This window comes from Dichotomopilus funicola (assembly GCF_033296635.1).
Source record: "Dichotomopilus funicola strain CBS 141.50 unplaced genomic scaffold C8A04scaffold_60, whole genome shotgun sequence".
NCBI lineage: Eukaryota > Fungi > Ascomycota > Sordariomycetes > Sordariales > Chaetomiaceae > Dichotomopilus > Dichotomopilus funicola.
In genome coordinates this window covers 172,148-189,717 of record NW_026944081.1, presented here as the reverse complement: position 1 = coordinate 189,717, position 17,570 = coordinate 172,148, and the positions used below count along the sequence as shown (strand labels likewise).

Here is a 17,570-nt window from a genome sequence, read left to right as displayed (position 1 = left end):
AACCACCAGAATCTTCTCTCAGCGCTGGGATACATGCGAGATATTAAGCCCTCTAGAATCTTCCTCCCAGCGCTGGGATGCATATAAACTATCAAGCCCTCGCACCAGAATCTTCTCCCAGCGCTGGGATGCATATGTACCAGCCATCAAGCCCTCATGAATCTTCCGTTTCAACCCGATCCCATCACCCAAGACCGTCCATCCAATGACTCACAGTTCCAAAAAGTCCAATTCACTCCCCGCTCTAACCGGTGATCCAACCTCCACCGCCCCCGGACCCCCAATACCCTCGCCCACCACCCCACCCGTAGCCATTCTACTCTCAACACCATCTTTCTCAGAACTCGCTGTAGGCGCTCCGGTATCCTCAATAGGGCTCATCCCCGTAAAAGCATCCCCAGTCTCTAGTTCATTGCTATGGGAGGGAGTAGTAGTAGGAGCAGCAGCAACAGCAGCAGCAGCAGCCTCCGCCCTTGCCTTAGCCCTCGCCCTCGCAGACCCAACCGCCTCTTCCACACTCTGCGCCAGCTCATCCAGCGTGATGGGGGTTGTGGACGAGGGCGGGATGTCCACCGGCCGTGGGGTGACCACCCCAAGGCCTGAAATTGAAAGGTTTGTTGGAAGGGAAGGACTAGTTGGGCCGGGTGTGCTTGCCAGATGAGGCGCGGCGGCAGTTGCGGTCGCGGCCGTAGCCACGTTGGGGATGGCCCAGTCCATTTTGTCTACTGCGACGTGTATCGTGTCGATGTCTGTATTGCTTTCAGTTTCTTGGGCTGTTTGGATAGAACCAGAACCGGTGTTTCGACTCCCAGAAAGAACAGCGCCGTCCTTCATCACAATGTCACCAGATCCAGATCTACCCTCCGCCTCAAACACTCCCAGTCCCAATCCCGAATCAGGACCGAGATCAAAGTCGACCCCGCCAAGGTGCGTCTCCAAGAACACGACGTGCGGATCTCGCAAGATGGGCGTACCGTCGGCAGTGGCGTGGGAAAGGCTTTTTCGGGCTTGGAGAGCGGAAGAGTAGGATATTGCTTTTGAAACGGCAGGGGTCGGTATCTTGCTTGGCTCGGCGAGCCAGTCCTCGATTGTTTTGGCTGCTGATGTTTCGTCGTCTGGGGAATTTGTCTTGGGCGTTTGCGCCTGCGCGGGTACCGAGACATGGGCATCAGCATTAGCGTTCGCATCGGTGCCACCGCGTTCCGCCGTACGGTTGGGATCCATAACAGAAGCTGACAACTCTTCAGAAGCAGTCGGAATCGAAACACCCAGCGGACCACCCTCCAGAGCAGCCGGCGGCCAGGAATCGATGCCCTCGCCTTCGCCGCCGCGGTTGATAAAGTCCACGAACGAGGCGTGGACCGAGTCGAGATCAAACGTCCCCGGTTCAGATGGGGACTGACCGAGTGTTGCTGGAGGCGTAGGGCAACTTTGGAAGGTATTGTTGGTGAGGAAGGACGGCGAGATGGTGGCTACGCCGGCTGAGGACAGGCTTGATAGCCGCCGGCGTTTGTGTGTGCGGGCGTACTCGGGCTCTTCCTCTTGGATGATCTCTAGTCGGTCGACTTGGCCGCGGAGGGAATTCTCGTTCTCGTTCTCATTGCCAGGAGGCCAGTACCCGGGACGGCTGCCTCCCAACCCCAGCATTGCACCACCATTCTCGTTGCCGCTACCGGTCTGACTCTGATAGCGGCCCCCTACGAGCGCACCAATCCCCCAACCTCCATTTTTGGCCATCTCCTCCCGAATCTCGACCAACATCCGCTTCAACAATTGATACATCCTCGCGCCTGGCGCATACAAATGGCTGAGATCATAAATCGCAGTCGACAGCACCTGCAGGTACCGTAAATTACTATGGTGGTCCAGCTCCGCGCTCTTGTGCGCTAGTGCCGCCATCAGCGCTAACGCGGCCGTTCCCGCGTGTTGGACTGCGCAGAGCACCACACGTCGCCCGTCGAAACGCTGGCGGTAGTGCGCAAAGACGCGCACGATGCGGATCGCGTGTTGGGTGCACATGCTGCGGGAGAGCGAAGCGCGGTTGTCGGGCTGTGGCTGGGGGGAGAAGGCCGTGGTCATCCATGGGGGGAGGTCGTTCATCCCGGTTGGACCCTTGTGGCCGTGGGTTTGGTTGGATGGTGATTCTGGGCTGGGATACCGGGCGGCGCTGGTTGAGGAATAGCCATCGAGGGACAACGGCCCGTATTTGGCCCATGGCCGGTGCAGCAGAACCATGCACTCGTGGAAGTGCTGGTGTAGCATGAAAAAGCCCACCGGCGCCGATTCAACGTTGGTGGGCGTCCAGGTCAGATACTCAGGCAGGCGACGGTACCAAGTGTGGAAGAGGCGTTCTAGCGCTACAAAGCGCAGGTAAGCGCGGTCTTCGAGGTCCTTGGTTGGGAATTCGTGGGCCGCGCCGTAGGTCGTGTTTTGGAAGTCAGCAACTTTCCCGGCAAGGTCGAGCAGCTCGAAGAGGTGTCGGTGGATGTCGGTGACGCGGCTGGTAGTCGTGGGTATGCCGAGGCCTGGGTGGTAGCCAGCCCTGGGGAGCACGTCGTGAGCGATGTCGTGGGTCTTGATCGCAGTGGGACGCCCAAGAAAGAGCGCCCACTTGCGGTCCAGCATGACACACGCCGTCATTGCTTGTCGTCGGGTCTGCTTTTCGAGTTCTGACATGCCCGGTACCGTTGCGCAGCTAACGTGCAACCCGATATCAAACGCCAATCGGCCCGCCATTCCTGTGTTTGTTAGCATATTCACGTGATGCTCCCACATAGACCCCATTTTGTAGAGGAATCGGGGCCAACACAACAAAACCTAGAAACAACAAGAAACTCACCACAATACATCCACCCCGCCGCATCCCTCCCAATTCCACACTCCGCCGCAGCCAGCATCAACAACCCCTGCACCCCCGGCACACTCCCCATCTGCGTCCCCCCTTCCAACCCCCCCAATCGCCCCAGCTCTCCCAACACCAACCCCCTCGCCACTCGGTGCATCACACTCTCCCGCCCGTCCACCGCCAACCTCTTCACGTCCTCCCTCTCCCAGTCCGCAAACCGGAACCCCACCGCCAGCATGGTCAGGTGCAGAAATACCGAATAAAACCGCCCGTCCCGTGTCGCCCGCCCTGTCTCAAAGGCTGTTTGGTGAACCACCTGCTGCCAGGCATTGTAGTACTCCCAGAACCGGCCTAGCAGGTGGTCGTGTATCGATGGCGGGAGAGAGTATAGGAGTTGTTCCGCGCGGCGGGTGTGTTGTTGCGAAGCGGGGTCTGGCTGCGTGGGAATGAGGGTTGAATGTGAAGGTAATGGTGGTGCGTAGACGTGGCTGTTGGCCGTCGGGCCGAAGTAGCGGGTTTGATGGGTCGATGGGTCGGTGATTAGGCTTCCTCGGGAGGCGAGGATATGGCGGATGCTGGTTTCTTGAGGGGGTGGGGCTTGTTTTGGCGTGGGTTGCGGTTCTGGTGGTTCTTGGAGGAGAACAGGGTCGATAAGGGCGGTGAAGTTGGTCGGTTCGGTTGTCGAGATGCCTGTAGCGTAGTCTGGCTCGGCTGTGAGTGCGTCTTCGTCGCCGGAGCCTGGTGGAGTGGGAGGGTGATGGAACATTGGGGGTGTTGCTTTCGTGCCTGGGCTCAGTAGTGGCTCTAAGCTCACGAATGGCTCATGGTTGGTCTGCTGGTGTTGATAGTGGTGTCCGTCTTGGCTTTGGTCCTCGTGTTGCCGCGCTTGTGCCTCCTGTCTCGTCTTCGGTGGGTGTATCGCTGGAGGAGGAACCACTCCGCGATCTTTCAGCATTCCCTCAAGCAAACTGATCCGGGTCGATAGGGATGACATGTACGCCTTCGAGATGGGTCTAATGTGCAAACTGTCAGACCAATTCGCCTCAAACCTGCTAGATCACTATTAAATAGAGAAAGGCAGCGCAGCCTACCTCCTCCGTTCATCATCATCTTTGATGATGCACGTCGCCCCTGTCCGTCTGCATTGGGTGCATTCGGACTCGCCCTCGCTTACAACACACCGTATCCTCCGCTCGCGGCACGAAGCACACGCAACCGACGCCCGGTGCCGTATTTGCTGCTTGGCGCTTGATCGTGAGGACGAGCCACCGGGACTGCTCGGCTGTACTGAGCTTGCCCTGTCGCTTTCCCCTTCTGAGCGGGACCTCCGCTTCCCGCCGGCGGAAGTCAATGCTGTTGGTGTCGTCATGACGGCGAGGGAAAAACGAGCCAATTCGGGTCTGCGGACATCTAATTGCTAGCCGTGAGGTATGTATAGACCGGGGTTCTCACGTGTCTATCAGGTGTAATTCATGAGACCAACATCGACAGCGCGAGCAGGGGGGATTACAGCATAGCAGAAAGAAAAAAGACAAGGCCGAAACAAACGCAATGCTAAAAGCGCGGGAATCCGACCATGCGGTGGTCACACGGGAGCGGACTCGGATTTGTTAAATCCAGATCCCGTAGCCGCTGCAGATAGCAGCCGTGCCGAAAGACGGAGCAACATTGTCACGGTGTCGTGCAAGGTTCCCTTTCCTCCCGCTCCGCCGGGGGGTGACAAGCAAGCTCTCGCGGAGCTCGCGTAAGCAATCATCGTCCGTGGAACGCCCCCCTCCCTCTCCACTAGACGATGTTTGCTTGTTACATACCGAGGCCCGCTCTTGGACACGCCTCTGCTAGGACAGGGAGCCGGGTTAATTGCTGGCCTCGTGGTCCACCAGGAAGAACAATTATTTCCAATTGACGACGATTCGACGAACGACGCCTCGACTCCGACGACGCCGTCATGGGGGGTTCCACACTTGGCAGTTGTCTCCGACCGCCAAGAACACAAAACCCGGGGTTCTGGAGTTCGAACGACGACGCCAGCATCCACTCCACCCCTTTCATAGCAGGTTAATCGTGGCATATTCCGCCGCGCTAAACCAAACAGCTCTAGGTTCCCTGGCTGCCTCGTGGCGGGCAGCGTTGAACTTGTCGAAGAATGGAAAGAATCGCATTCGTGGGTGACACTGGTGGGTGGGTGTGCCCCATGGCTCGGCGATTCGGTCATGGCAAGCAACTCGCGGCATTTCGATTCGCCATCTTCAAGAATGCGAATGGAACACCGTGGGCTCCGCGATTCGTCAATGGTTCCATGGCCGGCCGAGTTGTGAACCGGCCTGGGGAAGGCCCAATCAGCTTGCCAGGAACCCCGCAAGCATCCTTGTCCAGCCTGAAGTCGGGATTCGGGAACAACGACGGGCAATGGACAACCCCACGAACCCCACCAGATCCCTCCTGGAAAATGCGGAGATGGAGCTGGGGATTCCTGGGCAACGAGCCAGCAAGGGGATGAAATTCTGGGGGCATTCGTGGAGTCGGATGTGTCACTCGTGACCCACGAGGACTTCACCTCGTACCTTACAAACTAGTTCCTATTGCGAAGGTCGAGGTGACAGTTGGCCATCGTCAGGGTCGTCGGGGAATTGGAGCGAGGCCGACAGGACTGTACATAGTAGTTAATCAACAATAATAAAGCTTAATGCCGCAGTGAGACAGGCATTCGAACGTCCCGCGTTCTGGAAAATCTGCGGAAGCCCTGACCCCTCTCAAGACATGTTCCACTGCGTCTGGTGGGTACCGAAACCGCTCGCCGTTAGGACGACTTCGGATTTCGGTGGGTCTTCAACCGAGCAGTTGTCATGCCTTAGAAAGCAGAAAAGGGCGGGTCGACCGGTTCCTGTTGCGGCTGTGCTACAACTAGCAGAGCGTTCCAGCCATCCCTAGTGTGAAGATACATGCTGGAGAGTGGACCAGCCATGCTGTCCTGTGACCGGTTCAACGCCGGTGAAAAGTGATCTGAAGAGACGGCGTGGGAGTGTGGGCCTTTGCCAAGGGGCCGATTGTAATGGTGGCCAGAACAGACGAGTCCAAGGGTGGCTGATGTCACCGGGTTTTCGTTTATCGAACGGCAATTGACACGGCGTCGGGAGATTCTCCACTTCCTGGGTGCGTGCCGCCCATTTGAGCCGCTTTTTCGTCTCATCGGTGCGGACTCGCCCTGCAGCTCGAGCTGGCTAAGGCTGTTTCCCAGCGGTATTATTGTTCATCCTCCTCTTTGTGTGGAGACTAATTTGGAAAGGCGTGTCTCATGAGGCAAGGTGAATACAGGACGACAGGCAACGGCCCTCGAAACGCAAGACTTGGCGAGCCTGCTGTTCTATGTTTGGTGTCGGCGTTTACTTCTAAGTCCGCAGGAAGAAAGCTAACGAGATTTAGAGGTCTACAAAGCAAAAGGATCGTCGCGTCCCAGTTGCAAGCTTCAAACCACGAATATTGCGGACCACTCAGTCAGACCACGACGCTTGGATCCACAAGGTGGGTGCGGCAGTTGGTCCAGTGGCGAGTCGTTTCGAGTCTGGTATCATTGTGCTGTTGCTTCGTCGACAGGAAACTGACGGTGTTTCCTGGATCAGATGGCTAAATGTCGGGCGGCCTCCTGCGGCGCCATCGACAGCGAGAGCATTGAAGTCACAACTTGGGGTCTTTTTTCGATTGCCCTCCTCATCGTACTCTCCCTACAAGGACTAGGTATCCTTTGAACTCGTAAACAGGGAGCACGGAGTCGAGGCTAGGAGCAGTATTCAAGTAACCGACTAGAAGCCACGCTGCTACTTGTTCCATTCCGGTTGCGGCGGACCAGGTGGTTCTCGGGGGAAGAGTGGCGGGAGCCGTCCGTCCTCATCGACTGCGCGGTTTCGTTAAAGCCAGTCCATAGAAGAAGTTGAGCTGGCACTTACTTTGGTTGTAGATGTGATAACTTAGTACGATAAAGAACGGCATCCCGACAACAAACCGCATATACCGTCTCGCAGCCCGTTTATACTCCTTGCTATTGGTGTCTATTGGTTTCCGTGCCGGTTGGGGTCTGGGGCGAAACCCATCTGGATATTCCTCCCCCGGATGGTCGCCCATTGTGTTCGGTGGTCTCGCCCGCGACGCTTCCGAGGGTTGAAACCTTGGGGGGTTGCCAGGTTTGTGCCCTGCCCGTTGGCTACTAAAGGAGCGGGTGGCTGTTGGTATTTGTGAGACTGCTACAGCCGGTATTCTCTCTGCTGCGTAAACCATCGGGGTTCTCGGGAAAAGACAACGGGCACCGGGCCCCAAGAAAGGGAGAGAAGGCCTGAGCCAGGACATGCTATTCGGATTGCTGAATTGAGGGGGAGCTGGCTACGAGGACGACACGATTCGTGGTTCAGGGGCGGGCATGCGGGACCGGTATATCCTATGATATCTCTACGCAAAGTATTAATTCCATGCCTCAAGGGGCCGGTGTCTCACTCGTACTCACCGTCAGCGGGACAATCGCTGGCGCGTCCGCTCAAGTACAATCCAGGGTCGCTGGCTGCGCGAGATTCTATCACCAAACGCGAACGGAAATTTTAAGGTGGGGCAGCTGCAGGCCCATGAAGATGGACCGTGCACAGACCAAATACACCAGTGGGTCTTCGGGGTTTCTTTTTCCCTCCATTCAGGAACGACTTTGATGCATGGGCCGCAGGGGTTCATGAGCACAAGCCCGTTGCTTCTTCTAAACATCGAAATTAACTAACTATGTATCTTGAACATATTCCAGTTGCTGCTATTTTGGTCAAACTACTTGTGCTTTCCGACCCGGTGAACTCATTCCCACTATTTTCCTTTTCCTAAGATCTCAGCAATAATTACAGACCCCATGGACAATTCTTTTTCTTTTTCTCTTTCTTTTCTTTTTTGCTAGCGAGACTTGGCAAAAATGCTTTGCCCAAGAAAAAGAGACAGAAGGTGAACAATTTGTCTCTCCGCTAACTTTTTTCGACCAACGATGGCTTCGAGGTTTGATCTAGACTTCTGTTTCCTCAGGGTATCTAATAATATCCACATTCACTGTTATTTTGAATTTAATTAGGCCACAACTCATATTTTGGTGAGTTTGGTAAGGAATAAAAGGAGTAGATCTTTCCCAGTTAACCCCCAATATATCGTCTGTCGTGCTAACACACGACTTGGAGGACATCTCCGTCCGCTGGCTACAGTACCATGAGTGGCAGAAAATCTAGATAAACCATGTCGAGCTGCGAGTTGCGTTTTGGTCCCGATTTGCAACCCTCTTCTACGGTCCGCCCTCAAAATCGCCCCGTGACTTTTGAGAGAGTTCTTCGTCGTCATATTTTGGGCATCACAAGATGCCTCATGCTGAGCCTGGCTGTCTATCCGGTTGTCAATTCCAGATCATTCAATTCTCGGCATTGATGGAACGTGAGTAAGCGCCCTGCACCCGTAACCGCTCATAACCGACACAGTTCCATCTTACTCAGATAGCCAAGCGTTTGGTGTCGCTGCCTTACACCAAGTACGCGGTGTAGATCACTTTCCGGCCTAGGGGATGTACAATTGGTGATGGTCGAGCGAGTCCAACCGCGCAGTCTACCCGTGATCTCTTGGCATGGAGGCGTGCCCATCTGACGATGATGGTGAGGTTACTCGGAGACAATTCTTGGCGAGGCATCGTCTCCCATAGATGGCAAGCATCGTGAAAAGATTATGTATATAACTACCGCACTATGTCGGTGGAGTTGAATATCTCGGCTTTCGACAGTCCTTTCGCCCCTCAAGCCTTCCTACTCTCACCCTGGCTAGGTTACTCAATATGTTCGTTGCCAAGGTCATCGCCGCCGCTGTTGTCCTAACCCATGGCGTCTTGGGTGAAGGTATTCATCTTCTAAACTGTAGCCCGTTTGGCGCCGCGGGCAACACGAGGATTTGGTATTCGCTAGTTGCTGTGCGTATCAAGTCGTCCCAATTCATTCTTCCCCGTACCGTTCAACCACTAACCTTTACTCTCTCCTTTCAAGTATTGCGAAAATGACGCCGATTGCAGCTCTTTGGGATATGTGATCCCTTCCAACGACAGGTGCATCGTGTCGACCTCGACCACCCCCGATTCGTTTCACACTTGGGAGGGCGGTCCGCAGAACTGTACATTTCCAACCGGCATTACCTTTGGGTGGAACATTCCTGCAAATGCTCAGTCGAAGCCAGACTTTTCTTCGGTCGGGTGAGTTTTAGTTTCTTTACGCCCGGGTGTGATGCTGGGGCTGACTATGTCTTCACACAAATTAGGGGCGGGTGGAACGATTTCCGAAGCTTCGACGGTTACAAGGACAACAAGGCCAACGGCGCTGGCCTCGCCTTCCATAGCTGCCGCAAGATCTACTATTATGTTTAGGGATACATGCGAGGTCTCTGCTGTCAAGTGGGCTGGGTACTCACTTTCGAACACAAGATTCAGAATCAGATCCGTCAGATAGGCTAGCATAATTAAATGTAACTAGTTCGAAGTTCCTCTCTTAGCTACGAGGAAGATCAATCTTGGGGTGAACCTCAGAGTGTATGAGAGTTGTGCCTTCGTCATCCCAAGTCGCGTATTCTTAAGAATTACGCCTTGTAACATCTGCGTCGCGACGCGTCTTGCCGTTCATTCCAATGGCCGTCCAGTTGGCATGGATCCAAGCGATTGGCCAATTGGTCGCCTTTGTTTGCCGTTTGGGGGTCGATCGACGGGATCAATGATCCTGCCTTGATTCTGGTTTAAGCTTCATCCTGCGAATTGGAAACGGATGGAATGTGAAAAGTTGACACAGGACAATCTCACTCGGGCCGCAGCTTTGAGGTCCGGGTGCGGATGAAAGAAGTGTGTCAAAGTCAAAGCGTGGAACCTGGAAGTGCTGGACCCTGACGGAAAGATCCCTCCGCGCCAAGCATTGCACAGGCGATGACGTCTGTGCACATCAGTGGATCTTTCCCCGTCAACCCGCCAACTTCAACCGGGCAACCACTGAAACCCTGTCACTATCCATCAACAAAGAGGCTGCATTCTCAAATCTGTCGAAACGGAGACCGTTAACAACGCCGACACCAAGCATGGAAGCGGTCAATATAGAGCGCGCACCTTGAAAAAGGCAATTTGACTCATTATGTCTCTGGTCCCTTACCATCCCCGTGAGGGGCGCGAGATCGTGCTGTACGTCATCGTTGTTTCGCTTTGCATTTCCGAAGCCTCCCTTGAAATCGTCACCGGTTGGAATTAATCTTTCCCTCTCTGCCCTTCCACTTGCTTCTTTTCCTGCAGCACCTTGTCCTACGGCATAGAGATTGAGTCTTACTGCTGACATGTTTGTCTGCAAGGCGCCACCATAATGCCATTGTCGTCCGTGACCCATCGTCCCAGCGACTCGAAATCCGGGGTCTCCAGCTGCACGAGTGCCCGACCTGCCACCAACCGCTGCGCTCGGCCTCTCCCGACCGCCACTACGAAAACACGCACCATGGGGATAGCTATGTCGCCCCCAACTACTTTCGCATGCTGCGAGCCGGCCACAATACACGGCACGCTTCCCCAGCTCGGACCCCGCCCAGCCCAATCCGCCGCCTGGCCGAGCCCCTCCCAGCCGTTGTCCATGACGAAGAGGACGCCGAATTTGTTAGCAGCTCGCCTGCGCCTCAGAGTGGTGGTCGCATAAAACGAGAGGCATTTAGCCCGCATTATTTCAGCACCTTTTTCATTGAGGAGAAAGAACTTGGCCGGGGCGGAAAGGGTGTGGTGCTGCTGGTACGCCATGAGATTGATGGGTGCAATCTTGGGCACTTTGCCTGCAAGCGGGTACCTGTTGGCGACGACCATGCTTGGCTGGAAAAGGTCCTAGTCGAAGTAGAGTTGTTAGCCAACCTGACCCACCCAAACCTGGTGTCCTATCGCCACGTCTGGCTTGAAGATGTCCAGCTCACTCGGTTCGGGCCAAGTGTGGCATGTGCGTTTATCCTACAACAATACTGCAACGGAGGCGACTTGTTGCAGTACGTCATTGGCGACAAGCCGAAAGAAACGACCAAGGAGGAGCTCAAGGCCAAAATGCGGCGCAGGTCCAAGGGCCAGACGACGGAGCGTCCGCAAGTCCAGAAACGGCTTCCTCCAGAGGAGATTTACTCGCTCTTCAAGGATATCACATCCGGTTTGTCTTATCTACACGCAGCAAACTACATTCACCGAGACCTCAAACCCAGCAATTGTCTGCTCCATCGCGACGGGAATCAGCTAAAATGCTTGATTAGCGACTTCGGCGAGGTCCAGCCAGAAAATGCGGTCCGCAAATCAAGCGGATCGACGGGCACAATTTCGTACTGTGCACCGGAAGTTCTTAAGAGGGATGCAACCGGGAGATATGGCAATTTCACCACAAAATCGGATATCTTTTCTCTGGGCATGATCCTGTACTTCATTTGCTTTGGGCGCTTGCCCTATCTCAATGCAAACAGCGTCAACGAGGAGTTGGAGGATGTTGACCGGCTGCGCGCCGAAATATCCGACTGGAAAGGGTTTCAGGAAGAGAGGAGGGCGCGTCCGGATTTGCCTATCAAGCTCTACCATCTACTCAGTAGGCTTTTGGCCGTCAGCCCGGCAGAACGGCCGACAGCAAGCGAGGTGTTGGGTGCTATGGGGGGCGAGTCCAGCCTGGACAGTATGATGAGGGGTTCTAGGAACACCAGCCCACTTCTGGGTCTAGCAGGGCAAAGGATTCAGAACCTCGACTCTCCCATGGCTCCCAGCACCCCAGTTCCAGGTTTGTCTTCATGACCGCATGACCGATCTACATAGTCCACTTACTCGAATACCTCAACAGATCCTACCAAGCACGCGCGTGTCAATAGCACGACCGATGAAGATCTCCCGAACCAATCTCCCCAGCCCGCGACCCAGCCACCCAGCAGCAACCTTTTAGCCCGACGTTTGAATCCCCAGTCATCATCTCCACGCCACCGCCCAACATCCCACGCCATGACCCTCACACGCAGCAGCCGCAGCCACACTTTACCCAGTCACCCAAGCAGTCCCAGCCGAGGCCGCAGCCCGGCTCATTCCCCTCACCGAACCCCTACCCACGCCAACACTTTATCTCCATCGAGTGCTGCCACGGCCGCAACAACACCACCTTCTATCAACACGCCGCTTCTCATGCCCCCACCACTGACGCGTACCGAGAGCATACGTCTATCTGTTGTGATGGCGGGGCGTCGTGTGCAGCGCTGGTTGACAGCACAGGCGATGTCCATACGCCTTACGCTATTCGCGGCAAAGGTGCTGTCACTCTCGGCCGTATGCTGGCCGTATAGTGCAGCGTGGTGGGTTGTGGCCGTTGTGGTTGGTTTGGCGGCGGGTGATTTGCAGTGGGCGACGCATGGGCATTGGCACGGTCCTGGTCCAGGAGAGAACCAGACGGAAGATGGTGAAAGGTCTGCGTCTCTGGCTGGATCACGATCTGGGTCGGGGTCTGCGAATACCGCTGGGTTTGGGACTATTGGGGCTGGGTTGGTTGCGAATCACACGGAGAGGCCCAGCCCTTCTTCACCCTCACTGGGGTTGGACTTGGTCGGCGCAGCTCAACAAGGTGAGCCCGAACAGGGCCACACGCCCATCGATGGTAGGGAAAGGAGGAATGCATGGCTGAGATGGCCGACGGGGTGGGAGCGGACAATTTGGCTGTTGCTGCTGCATTGTCTTGTCGTAGTGACTGCAGAGCGGTCCGGGGCGATGTGTGCGAGGAGAGACACGGGAAAGAGTTGGGATGGGTCGTGAGCTTGTCATGGAGACTGATATCTGCCCAAGTTTCTGGGTAGTTGGTGAATAGGACATCAATTAGGGAGCCACGCGTTCTTACCTCGGGCACAAGCGGAATTGGCCTTGCCGGGCGGTTCTGGGCCTAAGAACACGCCTGACGGGCTAGATCGGGTGCTTGCATGAACCCGATATCGCGACGGCTTCGTTCTCCTCTTAACTAATCGAAAGGAACCGTCGCGACACATCTAAAGGGAGCTCTGCGGTTATGGGGGCGGGGTAGGGACTCGCCATTTGACCATATCGGATACGTTGTGACTCGGAGTTGAGACGCGCTTATGATATCACCTTGCACCTTTATTCCTCTCGAACAGAGACCGGAAATGGTGGGTTTTCAGTCGAGCAGAGCTCACCGTTGACGGTTAAGTTACCGCGAATCTCGATTTGCCATGGGGATTAGCAGGCTAGTTATAAGAATATTCGTGCCCGATATAACTATAGTTAATGTGAAATACATTTTATGGGTTTCCAACCCTCCGCAATTGCCAAAAATGAGGAAACACGAAACTACGTGAAAGGATGCATAATTACACACAATAATTATTTAGCCCGTCCGAAAATAATATTGCTTGACAAGATTGAGCTAGCTCCGGCTGTACCTTTGATTGACAAGAAGAGTGCTGACTTCATTGTTCAAACCACAATTTTGGCCCTGTCGGCTGGGACCGGTCAATGTTGGTGCGAATTTACGCAGCAATTCTCGCTCAATAGTCACTTTGGCGGAGTGGTTAACGCGCTGCCCTGCTAATAGACAGTTAGCACGTTAGGCAGTTCCCTCGGGAGCGTAGGTTCGAATCCTGCAGGTGACGGTACCTTTTGGGTGCTTGCTTTTTTGCGTTCTTCAAATTCTGGTTAAAGCCAATTGAATTGGTGTTTTGTATGTTGTAATTACTCCATTTGTGTAAATCTACGGACCTGTCTGTACCTAAAACCAACTTCCATCAAATAAAACACCCCTACAAATACACCACCAACACCTCAGCAGCCTTCACCTCAAACGTCGCCCGTCCATCCACCACCGCAGTCTCCTCCCACACCTCCTCCCCACTTACCACACACGTCCCATCCGTAAACGTCTGCCCCCCAAACGACACCTTATCCCCTCGATCAACCCTCGCCAACGAACTCGCCCCTGTCAACCTCTTCGCCTTGACCGTCCCTCCCACCTCTCCACCATCCAACCCCGTCAAAACAAACTCCTGCACCCCCCTCTCCCCACTCCCCGTATAATAATCCGAATTCAACAACAACACCCTCACCGGCTTCCCCCCTTCGTCACCCTCTGCACCATCCCCTCCATCAAAAACAACGTACCCCCCATAATTACTCCCCCCCTCCGGATCCAACGCAGCCAGCGTCGTAGCGCCCGAAGTGAAAGCCACCGCGGCGGTCGCGCCGTAGTAGGGCGCGCCCATCGAGTAGCGGCCCCAGAAACAGTACTGGCAGTTGCCGACTGTGCCGTGGTGGAAGTAGATGCGGGCGATGCGGGTCGGGGATGAGGCTGCGCGGAGCGCGTAGTCGAGGGTCCAGAGGGCGGCGCCGAAGGTCGGGGAGACGTTGGCTGCGCCCCCGCCGGAGACTGTGGGGGTTGAGTTTGGTTAGTTATGGCCGGGTGTGTTGTGTTATGGGTGGTGGGGTTGGTTTGGGGAGAACGAAGAACCGAGGGCTTACCTGAGTTGGTTTCTCCCAGGACGTATTCTTTCCCAGTCTGTTTCTGGACCGCAGCTGTGTCGTCTGCAAACATGCTTCGGATGTTGCTTGCGGTCTGGGAATGGGTCTGGAGTTTCTGGACGTCACCGCCGGGGTAGTTGTGATGGGCGTAATGCCGGATCGCCTTTTCGGATTCGGGTGTCTGTTGGGCGATGAGTTGCGCGGCACCCCAGTCGGGCGGTGCCTGATTCCAGTTGCCGGCTTGGATGATGTTGTCCCGGCCGATCGCGCTGCTGACGCGGGTGCTCCAGTCGATTTGCGATGTGGCGTCGGTGAAAGGGTCCCAGGCACCTTGGGCAATGGGTTGGCCGTCTTTGGGATAATCTGGTCGTGTGTAAGCGGGCTTTGTGAGTTGTTTGTTTCTTTTCTTACATGCTAGTGATGCGAACTTACACTCAGGCTCGTTACCCAGCTCAATAGCCAGCAGATTCGTCACCTCATCCACAGCCACTTTAGCAGCGGCAATGGTATTCTCAATATCATTCTTCCCCCTATTCAACCCAACCACCACACTCCCCTCATACTCGCCAGCGAGGGTCATAAACCGGGGCCCAAACGTCAACGTCATCGGCGCGTCTGCCGGACTGGCCACCGAGTACGTGACATAGTCCGAAGACGCCGCATCAAACGACGCCCGGTCCTGTGTTGTCCCGCCAATTCGTATGGGCGGCCACACTCCCGTCAGATCTTTCCAGTTCGAAAGACATTGGTGCGTTGCAGTGACGTTGGTGAAGTATGCAGGGAAGGCGAAAAACTCGAACGATATGCCAATGGGAGCCGGGTCGAGGGATGCGTAGGAAAGGTCTCCGTCGCCGGATTTGCTGGGGATGGCGAATGTGACGGCTGCGTGGATGGTGGGTGCTAGAGCTGCGCAAAGCAGGGCGAGATGGGGGGTTGTTATTTTCGCCATGTTGGGCATGGTGGTTCATAGGTGGCAGATACGGAAAGAAGGCGGCAAATAACAGTAATATTTATCTGGTATCCCGGTACTTGGGGGCTCTTGGTAATCTTCGGCTCCTAACTTTAGACTTTAGCCAAGGTGCAACGCGGTGTTACGGCTCATTCCGAGAGGGATCGTTGCCGTGCCCTTCATTTGGCGAATAAGATGCGGGGAAGTTCCCGGAGTAAAGCTGTATATTCAACCGCTGTCTCCCGTGATTTGATAGGTGCCTTTGGAATTGTCCGCAAATCGAGTGTCATTACTGGAAACGGAAGTCGGGTAGGACAAGTGAAGTCAAGTGTCTCGGGCTTTGCTAGACATTGGCGGTATTAACACTACTGTGATTTAACACATAATTAATTACAGTTAAGAACTCGTTGCTCTGGCCACGATCTAGTATCTTGTCTTTTCGTGTAATAGATTTTACAGTGGGCGTGGCTGTCAGGCAGCTTTCCACAGCTATTGCCATCCTCACACCTATCATCCCTGGAAGGGGCCTTATTATTGAATGCGTCTTGGCTTCGCTAGAGTTCCCGACAGTACGTTGGACCTTGTCGGCAGCAGCCTTTCCTGAAGCGGGGTGTTCATGGCCGTGCTGAACATTCTTTGTTGCTTACTGGGGGTTTTGTTTGCCTGCGACAAAGATTCGGGGTGGAGAGGTAACTTCATTCTTAAGTGGGATGGAGGCGGGAGGGGGGATGCAGTAAAGGTGAGGAAGGACGGAAGCGCTCGCGCTCAGTTCGACCACTTGATCTGAGTTCCATGTGTAAATCGCCGCAGGCTTGCGGGCTTAGAAACTTGTCGTGGCTGGCTAACAAGCTAGAGACAAAGGAAGATGAGCCTATGAGCCACCGGTGGAGCGATGAGGGAGACTGGAATGCTGGCTGTTTGAAGGGCCGCGTGTGGTGCACCGTTACGTGCGAAACCGTTCAATGATTCCGGGGCTGAAAGAAAATGCTGTGTACTCAAGGGTATTTGGTGTTGGTGCGATGTCTGATACAATAAGCCAACTTAAAAAGGACCGATGGCAACAACATAGCACCCCCAACCTCCCGCCTTTCACATCCCCAGACGCCGCTTGGTTCCACCAACAATGGAACGAGACGAGGTTTTTGAATTCAAATACAGCGACCGCGTAGAGATCGAAGCGCCCCTCCCATCGGATCGCATCCGCCGTGGTGGAGCCGACAACAACGGTATCGCGCAACCGCTCAGGGACATCGACATTTCCGACCTCACTGGCGGGCAGATCTGGCTCCATTTCGAGACGGAGAAAACCTCGGCCATTCGCCATCTCCACCGCTACATTGATCGTCACGATAAATGGCGAAAATTGAAACCCGCTTCCGCACCGCTGAATCTTAGTACGTAATTCCGCCCCAAAGGTCCGGCTTGGTTGCTAACGACTGTCTACCGTTCCCAAGCCCAGAGAGATTGGGGCTCGGCACCGCCAGAGTTCTGGCAATTCAAGGTCGCTCGTGATGGCCTACTGCAACACCTCGACCTTATCAGCCGGCTCTTAGATCTCCTATACCCCAATGCGGCCAAGGGACTACCGACCCTTTACTGCATCGTCGCATGCCTGTGTGTTCAACCCCCTCTCTTTCTTGCGGCCCGCAACACGGCAACGTGTCTCCGCATATGTTACAGAGGATGCAGACTGACAGCCATGTCGTTTAGGACCCTCATTGTTAGCGCCACCTGGGACAGGAGCGAGTTGGTTGTAAGGGGGTTATCGTGCGCTTCCCTCGCGGTAGCCACCAGTACTGCGGTCGCGGGATCCGCGCGAAGCTACGTTGTGCATTATTGCAAGGCGGTCATACGGAGTCTGCTTCAAAGGCTGAAGGGTGACAAGCTGACCGAGGGGGACCGATATTCCCTCGAGAGTCAAATGGTTTGAGACGCTATGGTGGGCAAGCTATCTGTCGACACTTGGGCAGCCCGATAAGTGGGACGGTGACTGGAATTAACGTTGGACCTTTTGTACATCCGGTTAGCTTCGACTGAGTATGGGTATTTGATGGTTTAGCCGTGTTTATGGCCATGCTCTGATTCATCGACCAAATCGACCACAGTTGCCACTGCGCAGTCGAGCTTGACGATTGCCGTGCCTTTAGGGAAAAAAAGGCCGAATTCCCGATGATTGTGTGTGGTAAACTGATTCAGAACGGTCACATGTGGTTCCTACTCGCAGTCAGAGTAAACTTCATTCCTCCGAG

At 55.0% G+C, this 17,570-nt stretch overlaps 5 protein-coding genes and 1 non-coding gene across 6 annotated transcripts; 4 read left to right on the top strand and 2 right to left on the bottom strand.

Annotated features, from left to right (window-relative positions):
• Nucleotides 1–210: 210 nt before the first annotated feature.
• On the bottom strand, nucleotides 211–4,214 carry C8A04DRAFT_14151 (uncharacterized protein; the record flags this gene model as incomplete). The annotated part of the gene is made up of 5 exons (XM_062777983.1): nucleotides 211–749; nucleotides 861–1,631; nucleotides 1,683–2,738; nucleotides 2,840–3,858; nucleotides 3,937–4,214. The coding sequence occupies 5 exons, from the start codon at nucleotides 4,212–4,214 to the stop codon at nucleotides 211–213; spliced, it is 3,663 nt and encodes a 1,220-aa protein (XP_062634738.1).
• A 4,464-nt stretch (nucleotides 4,215–8,678) lies between these two features.
• On the top strand, nucleotides 8,679–9,257 carry C8A04DRAFT_31118 (uncharacterized protein; the record flags this gene model as incomplete). Its single annotated transcript, XM_062781647.1, has 3 exons — nucleotides 8,679–8,810; nucleotides 8,884–9,086; nucleotides 9,152–9,257. 3 exons carry the CDS (start codon nucleotides 8,679–8,681, stop codon nucleotides 9,255–9,257), a joined length of 441 nt encoding a protein of 146 aa, XP_062634737.1.
• Nucleotides 9,258–10,005: 748 nt separating this feature from the next.
• On the top strand, nucleotides 10,006–12,662 carry C8A04DRAFT_14146 (kinase-like domain-containing protein; the record flags this gene model as incomplete). The annotated part of the gene is made up of 4 exons (XM_062777982.1): nucleotides 10,006–10,052; nucleotides 10,217–11,649; nucleotides 11,710–12,398; nucleotides 12,480–12,662. 4 exons carry the CDS (start codon nucleotides 10,006–10,008, stop codon nucleotides 12,660–12,662), a joined length of 2,352 nt encoding a protein of 783 aa, XP_062634736.1.
• Nucleotides 12,663–13,411: 749 nt separating this feature from the next.
• Nucleotides 13,412–13,510, top strand: C8A04DRAFT_t110. Its single transcript has one exon. It is a non-coding gene; the product is annotated as a tRNA-Ser (tRNA).
• A 147-nt stretch (nucleotides 13,511–13,657) lies between these two features.
• C8A04DRAFT_39198 (glycoside hydrolase) lies at nucleotides 13,658–15,321 on the bottom strand (the record flags this gene model as incomplete). Its single annotated transcript, XM_062784495.1, has 3 exons — nucleotides 13,658–14,280; nucleotides 14,373–14,735; nucleotides 14,805–15,321. The coding sequence occupies 3 exons, from the start codon at nucleotides 15,319–15,321 to the stop codon at nucleotides 13,658–13,660; spliced, it is 1,503 nt and encodes a 500-aa protein (XP_062634735.1).
• A 1,123-nt stretch (nucleotides 15,322–16,444) lies between these two features.
• Nucleotides 16,445–17,251, top strand: C8A04DRAFT_31115 (uncharacterized protein; the record flags this gene model as incomplete). Its single annotated transcript, XM_062781646.1, has 3 exons — nucleotides 16,445–16,715; nucleotides 16,776–16,935; nucleotides 17,032–17,251. 3 exons carry the CDS (start codon nucleotides 16,445–16,447, stop codon nucleotides 17,249–17,251), a joined length of 651 nt encoding a protein of 216 aa, XP_062634734.1.
• Nucleotides 17,252–17,570: the final 319 nt, after the last annotated feature.